The sequence below is a fragment of the Carex rostrata genome, chromosome 33, assembly GCF_964058835.1.
Source record: "Carex rostrata chromosome 33, lpCarRost1.2, whole genome shotgun sequence".
NCBI lineage: Eukaryota > Viridiplantae > Streptophyta > Magnoliopsida > Poales > Cyperaceae > Carex > Carex rostrata.
This window is the reverse complement of record NC_135950.1, coordinates 609,015-621,793: the sequence shown is the minus strand read 5'-3', so window position 1 is coordinate 621,793 and position 12,779 is coordinate 609,015. Positions and strand designations below refer to the sequence as shown.

Sequence of the window (12,779 nt, the reverse complement as noted above, 5' to 3'; positions counted from 1 at the left end):
TTATGTATTTTTCTCTCAAAGTTCATAATATCATATTTATCTTTCTAAATTTCAAAAACTTATAAATTTACCCATTTATCATATTTTCTATTAAAACTCATTTTAAATTTATAAAACATTCATTTTACACTTTATTAAGAAAAATAAAAACATGTAGTATGTTTAAAAAAATGCCAGTCTTCTAATTCATCCGTTTTCGAGGACAAATATGTTATTTCTCTACTTTTGATGCATACATGGTGATATTTAGGTACATTAGGTACATGCTTTTGTAAGCGTCAGAAGTAGAGAAATGACATATTTATCCTCATAAACCGACCAATTAAAAGCCTGACATTTTTCTAAAAGAAGCTACACATATTTTATCTTTCTTAATAAAGGATAAAATGTGTATTTTATAAATTTTAATGAATAAAATTGCAAATTTTTGAAATTTAGAAAAGTAATATGATATTAAGTATCTCGGAAAAATATGTGTTTTGAAGCTTTCGAGGATTATATTACCAAACGACTTTAACAATAGGGGTTTATTTGATCCATTTAAAATTGCAAAAGATTCATCCGAAACTGAGCAAAATTTACGAAATTTTCAAAACCCTCAAAATAAAATTATCAAATTCAAATTGATTGGAGGATCCACTTACATTTTTTTTTGTGATAGCAGATTACATCCTACTTTTTTAAAGTCTCAATAGCTTATCCAAACCATTTAACATGATAAATATATAAAATGTACTTGCAAATCAAATTTTACATTTTTTTGAATTTTTTTAGTATTTATTAAGATGAGTACAAAAATTTAATAGTCTAAAAACAATGACTGTAAAATGTTTAATAAATAAAAAAATTAAAAAAATGTAAAATTTAATTTGCAAACACATTTTAATATATCTATCATGTTAAACGGTTTGAATTCACTATTTAGTATTTAAACTTAAAAAATTTCAAAAATATAAAATATAATTAGACATCACAAAGAAAAAAATTGAATCCCTACTCTTAATTCAAATAATCTGGAATAATTTCTGTATAAACCCCGCCAGTCAAAAATCTCTATTCCTCTGTATTTACACGGATACCGTACGCAGCGACTTTTTACACGCTTCTTATGGACAATTATCAACAGGACCCTTCATATTTCTTTTAATTCAAATACTTTAATGATACTTTGATATATTAGAATTTTTTTCATAAACCATAATTAATAAATCGAAAATTAGAAAATCAATATGATTATTTTTTTTTTTTTTGAAAAACCATAAGGACCGTATGGTCCCTACGGTCTCCAAAATTGCATTTCTCCAGACCGTAGGGATCATACGGTCTTACCATTTTTTTTTATAAAACATAATTTTTTTAATTTTTTTTTGTATTAAAATATTAGAAATATTGAATATATTTCTTTGAAAATAGATGAAATATAATATAATTTGATTTATTAGAAAGACTGCAATAAATAACTCGGATCAATATTTTTCAGGTCAGATTTTTCGCGGCTGTAAGAAAAATTAATATATTTCTTTATGTGTTATTGGAAAAAAAATAAAAATGCTTAGATTCTGAGTTATTGATCCTGGTTCAAAAGTCACTTCTAGGTAATTCAAAAAATATTGTGATCCTTCTAGGACATTTAATTTATAAAAAGTTGTATCTATTTTGAGAATTCTTTTGAATAACAATCATTAAATAACTTAAAGTTTTTGTTTTTTTTTTCAAAAATAGATACAACTTTTCATAAATTAAATGTACTAGAAGGATCACAATATTTTCTGAATTACCTAGAAGTGACTTTTGAACCGGGATCAATAACTCAGAATCTAAGCATTTTTATTTTTTTTCCAATAACACATAAAGAAATATATTAATTTTTCTTACAGCCGCGAAAAATCCGACCTGAAAAATATTGATCCGAATTATTTGTTGCAGTCTTTCTAATAAATCAAATTATATTATATTTCATCTATTTTCAAAGAAATATATTCAATATTTCTAATATTTTAATGCAAAAAATAATTTTTTTTTTTAATTTCTGTTTTATAAAAAAAAAATGGTAAGACCGTATGGTCCCTACGGTCTGGAGAAATGCAATTTTGAAGACCGTGGGGACCATACGGTCCTTGTGTTTTTTCAAAAGAAAAAATAATCATATTGGTTTCCTAATTTTCGATTCATTAATTATGATTTATGAAAAAAATTCGATATATTATTACAATAAACCCCATATAAAACTAGAAAATACCGCATTTACCATTTGGCATTTATAATACCGACCTTCTCTTTTCAATTGCTTCTTTTAATTGCTTTCCTTCCCCAGTCCCCCTTTCTCTCTCTACCTTCCCCTCTCTCTCTCTCTCTCTCTCTCTCTCTCTCTCTCTCTCTCAGCAAAGCTTGCTCTCTTACCTCTCACACCATTGTTTTCTCCGATCTTGCTTCAGTGATTCATCGGTATGTGAAATTGATCTCACCTCTACTTTTCTCATCTCTTCTCGTTTGCACTGGGTTTTCTTAAATTAATCCCAAACCCTAACCGTAACGGAGCTAAAAACTTAGCGTTTAATTTGATTTGTGTTGTATTAGTTTTGATTTCTCTGAAATTAGTGTTTATTTGTGGCAATTGCATGGAGTTTTTAGTAAAATTGAGTAACAGTCTGATTAACTATTCGACTTGTGTATTTTGTTTATTAATTTTTGTTTTCTTTGTTTTAAAGGAAATAATGATAAACCTATTTAAGATAAAAGGACAGAAGAGGGAAGAAGCAGCAAATGCAGTTGGAAGAGGTAATGTCAAGAAACAAAGTGCCGGCGAATTGCGTCTTAACAAAGGTATCTTTTATTTTTTTTTTATTTTGCTTTTGTATGAAACTAAACAACTAGCTGTTGTTGCATGAGTGGAAATATTATAATTTTTTGATATTTTCCCTTCAGAAATAATTAAATCTCTAAACCTTAGGTACTAGCTAAAAAGTTAGCCAGGCTTCTTGTCGATTTCATAGATTGCGGTATGTTGATTCTGTTTAAATTTGAGTCCAATTTGATTGGATTCTGATCTTATTTGTTTGGTTAAAGTCATTTGATTCAAGCTTAGGTCTGATGCCCATTGTTGATTGGTTAGGCAGTTGATCGAGGGATATTGGAGGTTCTTATGGAAACCTTGGTGCTTTTTATTTGCTTTGTTTTTATAGTCTATTTCCAAAGTTTTAATCTAGGCTGTTTCTTTGTTGCTTTGATTTAAGCCACATAAGAATTTTGAGGCGTTGCAAGTCTGGTTTAGGTTTTATTTATTTTGTTAAATTAGATGGCTTTTGCAATTAAAGTTAGCTTTGTCAGTTTGTTTTGATTTTATGTTGTTTTATTGCAAGTTTTAATATTAGGTAGTTTTATTGTTGTTAGTAATGTCAAGCCTACATAAGAGTTCATACTGTTTGTAATGGAGCATGTTAATGATAAATTAAAGGATTCTCTTTCTAGAAGTTCCTTTGCCCTCCTTATTTTCTCTCTTTTGTACTCTCTCCATGAATCCCCCCCCCCCTTTCTCTCACTAAAACTCTCTTTTAAAACTTAAATCTCTTTAAATCTTAGTGATTGAACAGCTGTAGAACAAGGGTTAATCAAACAAAAGCAGCATTAATTAGATAAATTGGGGCTGTTTGTCAATTTTAGGGTATGTAACAGTTAAAGTTTCTACTCAAATGACCAAGTATCTATATCCCTTAAAATTATACATAGTTACGTACTGTAATTGACTTGCATTCAGGTGTGTACTTATTTTGTGTAATTTGCTTTCAATGTCAGATATTAGCGAGCTTAACCTTCCAAACACCACCTCCATTTGTTTCCCAAATGGAAAAGATGAGTTGATGAACTTTGAGATTAGCATCCGTCCTGATGAGGGATATTACTTGTATGTTTCCTCTCTCTCTCTCTCTCTCTCTCTCTGTGCCTCTTTATCCCAACAGACACTGTCTATTAATAAACATTTTTTTTCAGAGAATTCAATGCAAGTTGTGTGAAGTTATACTTTTGGTTTGTTTGTGTTTAAATGCAATTTTTCCTGTTTTGTTTTCTAAGCAATTCCAAATATTGTAACATTTTCTTGAAATTTATTGTAGCGGTGGCATGTTTACCTTCACCTTCCAAGTATCGCCGTCTTATCCTCATGAGCCACCTAAGGTTAAGTGCAAGACCAAGGTACTAAAGCTTACTCCTACCCTGTTTTGACTGTGCTATTTTGGCCATATAGTTGTAAGACCTCATGATATGTTACGACTGCTTGTTTCAGCAATTTAAGATGTATTTCTTATTTTTGCCTTTCCGTTTCTGTTCTGTGCCTAGTTGCGGTTTGAGGATAATAGAGGCTAAGACAAGGCAAAATATGCTAATCTGATTGAATAACAAGGTTAATCGACACCATATATGTTAAATTGACGGGTAATTGACATGAGATTGGGTTGCATCTAGGCTTGGCTGCACTAGAAGGGTTAATTAGGGTTTTTTTCATAACTGATCTGGTAAAAGTTCTGCCATAATTGCATGTACTATCCTGATCAGGCCATTTTTCTCTTATCCCTCTGTCAGAGTTTTATGATGATATTTTCTCATTTCATGATTTTAAAATTTTAATCATGTATATTGAAATTTAATTGAATTTTCAGTTTTCTATATAGTTCAGTGCCCCTCATAATGTGTGCTTGTATCGTAGATTCATAGTGGTTAGAATTTCATTTTAGTGGTTGTGGAGACTTGGTTCAAATCCCAGTAACCACTCATTATGTATTTTCACATATTATGCATTTTACCTTTCAGCTCTTATCTAAATTTTCTAGTTCCACCCCTGATCATCATCATCATCTTATTTGTGTGTTTGTCAAAATTGAAGGTTTACCACCCAAATATTGACTTAGAAGGGAATGTGTGCTTGAACATCCTGCGTGAAGATTGGAAACCTGTACTCAGCATAAACACTGTTATCTATGGACTCAATCTTCTTTTCTCGGTAACTTTGTATATTGTTTTTTTTTATTTTTTATTCAAGGGGAAAATTTTCGTGTGCACCAACAAAGCTCAATATATCACCTGTGTGCTCTACTAGAAAAATAAAATATCACAAAAGCCTCTTCGTAGTTGTTTCAAAGATACAAACTACCCTTTGCTTTCATCCTGTTTGTTTACTGTAATAAGAAGGGTTGTTTGGGCCATCTTGCTATGCATTGAGATACTTAATTTCATCTGTTGTGGGGGTTTTCCAGATATTTCACTCATTATGCTGTAGCTTATGTAATATTTGAGGTTTTCATAGACATGAAGTTGTTCCTCTTGCTAAGAAAAATAATGAGGGTTTATAAAATTGGGGTCCGGATCCCCTAAAGTAACCCAAATACGGACTGTTCGATCAGAATTCGGGCCAATCCAGGCCGAGGTGGAATGCATGGGGCTCCTTTAATATTCGTGCGAGAGCAGATTGAACGGTCGGGATGTAAACTAAAAAATTTGAGTTAAGGGGATTAGACTTTATAAAAATGGGTACTATCCTGGACCAAGTGGGTTTGGAGTTCCCTCAGATCAACACTTAAAGTAGGCTCATGCATCTGATTTCTTTCTCTTTGTAAAAATGAAGCAACCAAATGATGAGGATCCATTGAATCATGAAGCTGCAGCAGTGCTGAGAGAAAACCCCAAGCTGTTTGAATCTAATGTCAGACGTGCCATGTCCGGTGGATATGTGGGCCAGACCTATTTCACGAGGTATATCTCTAGTAGTTGTTTTGTTAATTTATATGCAAGTTTTTTTTTCCAGATTTGTCCCAAATCTTCTCCTTTTTTTGCAAATCAAACCCTGCATATCTCATGTCTGCAACTAAGACCGCAGATGTGTTTTGCAAACAACCTGACTTGTTTTGGTACGATGTGTTGGGGCTTATTTGGAAATGCATAAAATATTGTACATAATTTGCAAAAGATCCCTTTAGCTTGATGTTTTGCTTTTTTGGTCTCTCGATGAAAGAGTGAAAATTGAGATACATGACAATTCTGGGATCAAAACTTCGAAATAATTATAAACCAGCTCGAATTGTAGCTGTGTCAGTAGGATCATTTTTTTGTAGTTCTTGGCTTGTTTGCCATGTTTGGTGTTTAGTTGCAAATATTGATGGTGAACCAAGTAAATTTAAGTAAATGCATCAAACATAAAATCAATCGTAATTCAGTTTCCTTCTATTTCGTATCTTACTAGTCTGATACATCCGCTGTTATTAAACCAGGTGCACTGATGTAGTACAAAAGGTGTCTCATCTCTCCGCTCATTAAATTAATTTATGTCTGATTTCAGGTGTCTTTTCGGACCTCCAACTCGGTGAAGTCTTTCGGGTGTTGTGAAATATGATTTATAACACCATTGGTGTAACAAAAAGAAAAAGGAAACCGATGGTTTGTGTGATGATGATGCAAGTTGAATATACTTTTGCAATTTCTGAGGTGGGATTGTATTGTATGTGATCTATGGATTTGTTGCATTGATGCTCAAATATTGGAAATGCTGGGAAATTAATGGTTTGTTGTGTAGCATGAGTTCCGGATTTTTCATGGCCTACTATTCTATTTACTCGTAGTTTCAGTTCATGGAATCGAGGGTCCGTCTGATGGAATTCGCATCCTCTGAGATATCTCATATTTTGCGTAACTTTTTTAAAATACGTTCTGCATGAATCTCAAAGGTTAAATAATACTGGCCCTTGTGCTATCTCCAAATAATCGCCGAACACGTCGGTTGCACAAAATATGAGATATCCCAGAGGATACGCACTTTGTTATAATCAGACCAAATTCAGTCTGATACCAGGACGGAGCTGTCCAATTTGCATCAAGATTCATAGGCAACTTTTGTGCAAATAAAGTGTGCATGCATCTTGATGCAAATCAGACAGCTCCAATTAGAGATCAGATCGTCCTTCACTCAATTCATATGGTTTCATTGAACTTTGTGACCACTATTTGTAATTTTAGATCATAGATACTAAATACAGAATTAAATATGTAAACAAAATAGAGGCTGGAGTGCTGGACGTACATGTCCCATTTTTTTGGAAGTGTCATTAAACAATAGGAAACCAACCTTATTTTCTAATTATTTAGTCTCAATTAATGACAGAATCACAGGGGTCAAAATTATCTGAAATGTCATCACGATATGAGCAAAGTTTTTTTTATTACTTGTCAGTTTAGATTTACTTCAATGCAAGCATCCAAAGTTCATTTATAGCAAGTTTTACTACGGAAAAATAGACCAATATAGTGTACTTCATGCTTAACTAATACAAAGCAACTCTTTTATCATATGATAGAAAGCAATAAATGTCCTCTAAAAGTAGCCTAACAAAATATAAGGTACACAGAATCACTGTAAACAGTACCAGATTTATGCTTTTCATTCCTACTGTCTTTACTACAATCATAAGCAAGTTAAGATAACATCAAATTCAAAAAATTCATGCTAAAATTAGGCAAAAACAGTTCTTTTAGTGATGTGGATTTCCTTTTTATTTAGCAACAAAGATTGCAACTACTTTCACCAGAATACATGCATATAAGTCGATTCTAATAAGTTTAGTACTATTGGTTCATCACTATTCATGCATGAGCATAAAATTTTCGTATATATAACATAACCACTTTCTAAGTAAGCCACAAATGATTTGATCACTATAAATGAATCTAAACATTGAAGAATCATGACTACAAAATGTCTCCACGCAAATTAATTCTATACAGCCACCTCTATTCTATTACACAACAAAAATGGTTTGCAACCTGATTCCTATCGTGTATTTCTGCCAAATGTGCCAGCAAAAGCTAGAAAAAAATCCCCTCTGACCTATCTTTGGAACGTCATCAAGTATGTTAAAAATCTTGAATTGGGTCAGATAAATAATCAAGAAAACCAATACAAATGAAAAAACCACAAGACGAAATTCTAGGGTAAACTAGAGAGTTTCAGGCTATAATTGGTATCCTTGATCCGAATCCAGGTGGTGATAAGGGTGGAACTGCACTGTGCATAAGTTCATTTACCTCCAATACCCTTCTTGCAGATGAATTTTGCAAAAAAGACCCAGTAGAATTTGATATGGGGCTTTCGGTCTTGTTTTCAGCCAATGCAAGCTTTTGTTTTAAGCGAGGTTGGCCTTCTTCTATGGCAGATGCAAAAACACCCGACTCGCGCAATCCTTGAATAATTGACTGTTTAAATGAATATTCACCTTATATTAGGAATTCAAACAAGTAGACGGGAACAAATATAATATTTTACCCAAGAAAACCTACTCTTTTTTTTTATATATTATAATTATGAAAGAAGGCCTCAATTATGAGCTCGATATATGCAAAAAAAAAAAAATCTCATAATAATTTTTACGAACATAAAATACTTCTCTTTCCTGTTTTAGAATCAATGCAGAAAAATGTGTTCCATATACCCATTTCCATTAGCATAATAAATTGGTCCCGGTTTGTACTAATTCGGTTCATGCAGCGGGGAAATTTACTTAGTAATTTGTTAGCCTTACACAATTCCAAACCAGAGATCTCTTCTTTTTTTTTCACAAAATTAAATTGACTGGGAAAAAAAAATACCATTGGCGCATAAATACGGGTCAATATACCCTTTCTGATAAGCTTCAAATTTAATTGTTTGTCGTTCCACACAACATGGTCATTATACCTGAAAAAAAAAGATGTTACCTAAAGGATCTCATCTCATCTTTTAATTGCACATTTAAAATGTATGGTTGATATACGAAGGATCCATGTTCATTTTAAATCATACATCACCCCTCCATTTAAACGTGATAAAATATAATTAAAATCATAAACTAAAGTATATGAGATCTCTATTCCCCATTAATTGACATCAAGAGATGGAAAATTTGTCCAGAAATTATTCATATCATGAATTTTCACATCAATTGATTTGTTGATGCCTAACTTATATTTGAAGCCAATGAAGAAACCGAGTTTTGGAGGCAACGGATTACTTCATATACATGATAATGTTGAAAACATAAAATAGTACCAGTTTTTCATCTCCTCTTCAGTTGCAGTGGATGCAATAATAAAAGCCTGTGGAAAAGAAAATGAATATATTTATACATTTATATCTTCCGGTACCAGTTAATACAAGAGTGGTCCAGAGCAAATCTAATTAACAAAACAAAACATTTAAACAAAAAAAACAACCATTGTAGCATGATTTGGGGGTTTGCATTTTAGTAAAAACTTGACAACGAAAGAATCTAAAGTTAATGATTAAATATAATGGTTCAGGTCTTACAGCTCTGTCAAATTCAAGCATAAAGCATCTTTGAACATCATCTTTTGTTGGCTTACAACCGCATCGATCACGCCTAGAAGTCAAGTCTGAAAATTTTGTGTACGTGTAATGTAGAACTGCTGCCTCCTCCAGCTTTATCTCCCTACAATAAATCAGAGATAATCAAATTGGAAAGGAATTGGTATCACATTTGGTCTATATACAGGTTTTGGTAAAAGCTCAAGGAAAGATATTGAGCGTGTTATTCCAATAGTTCATTAAAATCTGGCACCAAGTGAGCCAATTTATCCTCATTTATGCAGTAAATTTCAAACTTTAACTCAAGTTAAATTTTGGAAAGTATAGCCAAAAACAGTTAATTATTACTACTTGCCCTCGTAAATAAATTGGTGAAAAAGGAGAACTTTTGAATTCATTATTCTCAAATAAATGTAGACAAACAAATGTAGACTGTTTTTCTTTTTATAATCGGATGGGGCCAAAGGGTTTCTTTTACTACAGGGATACAAAAATATTTGCAAATGACATCCAACCATTGAAGAAAGCATCAAGCAATACAAAATGATGTGCTCCAAAGAAAAAAAAAAATACAACAGTAATAATTTGGCCATACTTTGGACTTTTCATATAGTTGTGCCATCTATGTGCACCATTAGGTCGGAGATTATCTTGAATTCTGGCAGCTGACTTGCCATTGCCATATGTGAGGAAGTAATTAGGGTTGCCACGTGTCGCTTCCTTATACATTCCAAAGTACGTCTCCTTTGGCAAATGATCATAGTTTTTCTTGAACATAGATACCTATAATATTATAATAGTAAGCTAGCAAATTATCACGTGTTCATTCACTTATGGTATATACCAGTTTATGGTCTGACATAATATATATCTAGCAAGATACCTTTTCTTTTTCAACTTGATGAAATTCTCGGTAAAAAGTAGGAAACATGTCCTTGATTAACGGAAGAAGTATCCAATTACTAAATTAAAATTTACTACTAGCCTATTTATTTGATTCTCATCTAATTCTTTAACCAATGCTTAAGATCATTTGAAAAGCATGTAATTAGGATACAGTCAGATAACAATGAAAGCCCTGAAAAGCACTGTACCAATAGAAAATTAGTAATCCTTGGTACCAGTAGTGACCAGCTTAGCTTCTGCCAAGGTTTTAAGAGAGAGAGAGAGAGACCAGTTATACCTCACTAAACGGGTCTTTTATGTCATCCTTCTCTATGCTACTTTCCTGTAATACAAAATAAAAACTAACTCTCATGAATAAATTCCGATTTGAAAGCAGGATAGAAAAAGAAATTTAAGGATTTGATTCTCGTTTTCAAATGCTGTTCAGAAAACTCCAGACCCACGATATATGGTTCGTGTACCATTATTTTTACTTTTTCTTGGTTTATTTGATTTTTGAAATTATTTATTTGCGAAACTAACTTGCATTGGTCAACAGCAACCTTATTAAAAAGGAAAAAAAAAAATTATACTTACATAGTTCGGGAAAACAACCATATCAACATCACTAGGAGTATCGGCTAAAAGCCTTCTCAAAGAATATTCTGCGGCCCCCGATGGATGCAGCAGTTCATCAGTATCTAAATGGATTATCCATTCCATCCCAGCTTCCTTTTAGTTTTTATTCAATACATAACAAGTAACATATCTTAACACAGATTTTAGAATTTGGAGACTACCAGTGTATTTCATAAAAAAATAAAAAAAATAAAAAAAATTGAATGTACATACCCGTGCCATAACAATAGCCATCTCCATGTTTAGTGATTGCTTAACAAAAAGCTCATAATTGCACGGCTTGTAGAAGAACCCTGCTAGCCATGTCTCGTTCCATATTCGACTATAGGTAAAAAATGCCCAAGAATTTATATCACATACATGTAATTATTTTTAATTTCCATATAGTCACAAGTAAGAGCAATAAATCAAGAAAAGAACTAAAGAAGAACCTTCTTGCTTGTTTCTCCTCCAGATCTCGAGTTCTGTATATAACTTTAACACCCTACAATATGTTAGAATACATATAGAAAAATATCAGTAAAAAAAAACCAAGATTATAATTTAGGATAATATACAACAAAAAACCTTGGATATAAAAACAGCCAACTTACTGGAATCGACTCCAGAATAGCAGAGACCTGAGGCTTCGCAGCCTTTCCCTCAACAAATAGAAAGAACTGTACAACTCCCATTACTTTATGGTAGAATAGCCATGGCAAAATCTGCTCCAAGCCGGCTGAAGTACTAGTTGTGATACATATCTGCATAACATATTTACACACAAACACTCATTTCTAGGCCATTTTTTGAATATTTTGGTGTAAAATTATTTAACAAGATTGCTCCTTTGAGTGAATATTCAAAATTCCAGAACATAAGCCAAAGAGTAACTTTCAAGGGCAAAACTGTCAGATTTCCAAAAAGAGACCTTTTTGAAAATTCAAGACTTTGCATTTTAAGCATAACTAGACTTAATTGCATGCAAAACATATTTTTCTTGCTTTCCCTCACATCTAAGGTCAAAAAGGTAAAAGAAAAGAACTTTTCAGAATTGGTATCAAATCTAGCTAACCTTAGGCTTGGGATCGGGTTCAAATCCGAACTTCCACCCCCTATAGTACGGAAAAGATGGTTTAGAACTGCCCCCTAGTATCTCCGCACAATCCGATGAGTGCGAATGCGCAGATACTGAGGAGGAAGAAACTTTTACAGAAACCGTATCAGACGAAGGACTGGAGTTCTCCATTCCAGGAAAACCAGCAGAGTGGTGACCGGGCCAGCGTCCAGTAGGATCATCCAAGTCTCCATCTCCCCGCCATTGAAGGATGAACGCAAAGATCGCAAGACAGAGAGGGAGACAAGTGAGTAGGAGGAGAAGACGATGCATAGGAGATGAACGGTTAGGGGAAACCATTGATTTGCTCGGATCGAATTGTAGAGAAAGACAGTTTCTTTATAAATGATTTTCTTTTATGAGATGTTTCAACGATTCTTGTTTTCTTCGTCCCTTTTCAGTTTCGGGTATTTGCATTGCTTGTCTGCTTGATTTGGTCGAAAGTGGCCTCAACTCGAACTGTCAAGAAAGAATTCATTTGACCTGAGGAGGTAACTCAAATTTTGAGTTTAGATCTGGACCGTCCGATCTTCTTTAGCATGAATATTAAAGTCATCCGTACATTTTACCTCGACCGAATTGGCCCGGATCTGATCGAACGGTTGGGATATAAGCACAAAATTTGAATTACTTCAGAGGATTCTGACTCGTAAAGTTAGCCTCTGGAGACTGGAGAGGAATGAAATATTGTTTAATCTTACCTTGGATATGCAAATGTTTCGTTAGATAAACAGGGGGGGTCCCATGTTCAGTAAGCGTAATGCCACGACAATAATGAACCTAGTCCATGTAATGTTACTACTAAGACCTGGAACATTC

General features: G+C 33.0%; 2 protein-coding genes across 4 annotated transcripts; one reads left to right on the top strand and one right to left on the bottom strand.

The window, feature by feature from the left end:
- The first annotated feature begins 2,256 nt into the window (after positions 1–2,256).
- On the top strand, positions 2,257–6,561 carry LOC144548470 (NEDD8-conjugating enzyme Ubc12-like). 2 transcript variants are annotated; one of them, XM_078297145.1, is made up of 8 exons: positions 2,257–2,445; positions 2,709–2,823; positions 2,951–2,999; positions 3,793–3,901; positions 4,110–4,188; positions 4,877–4,993; positions 5,615–5,742; positions 6,326–6,561. In XM_078297145.1, exons 2-8 carry the CDS (start codon positions 2,764–2,766, stop codon positions 6,351–6,353), a joined length of 570 nt encoding a protein of 189 aa, XP_078153271.1. In that variant the 5' UTR covers positions 2,257–2,445; positions 2,709–2,763; the 3' UTR covers positions 6,354–6,561. The 2 variants fall into 2 exon arrangements, with proteins under 2 accessions (XP_078153271.1, XP_078153270.1); XM_078297144.1 differs by lacking the exon at positions 2,951–2,999 and having other exon boundaries at positions 2,263–2,445.
- Positions 6,562–7,676: 1,115 nt separating this feature from the next.
- LOC144548469 (glycosyltransferase-like KOBITO 1) lies at positions 7,677–12,402 on the bottom strand. Of its 2 annotated transcripts, XM_078297142.1 has the most exons (11): positions 11,919–12,396; positions 11,458–11,607; positions 11,296–11,348; positions 11,078–11,186; positions 10,823–10,957; positions 10,524–10,568; positions 9,936–10,123; positions 9,323–9,464; positions 9,065–9,111; positions 8,626–8,713; positions 7,677–8,232 (listed from the first exon to the last, which is right to left on the bottom strand). In XM_078297142.1, exons 1-11 carry the CDS (start codon positions 12,258–12,260, stop codon positions 7,987–7,989), a joined length of 1,545 nt encoding a protein of 514 aa, XP_078153268.1. In that variant the 5' UTR covers positions 12,261–12,396; the 3' UTR covers positions 7,677–7,986. The 2 variants fall into 2 exon arrangements, with proteins under 2 accessions (XP_078153268.1, XP_078153269.1); XM_078297143.1 differs by lacking the exon at positions 8,626–8,713 and having other exon boundaries at positions 11,919–12,402.
- Between the last annotated feature and the right edge of the window lie 377 nt (positions 12,403–12,779).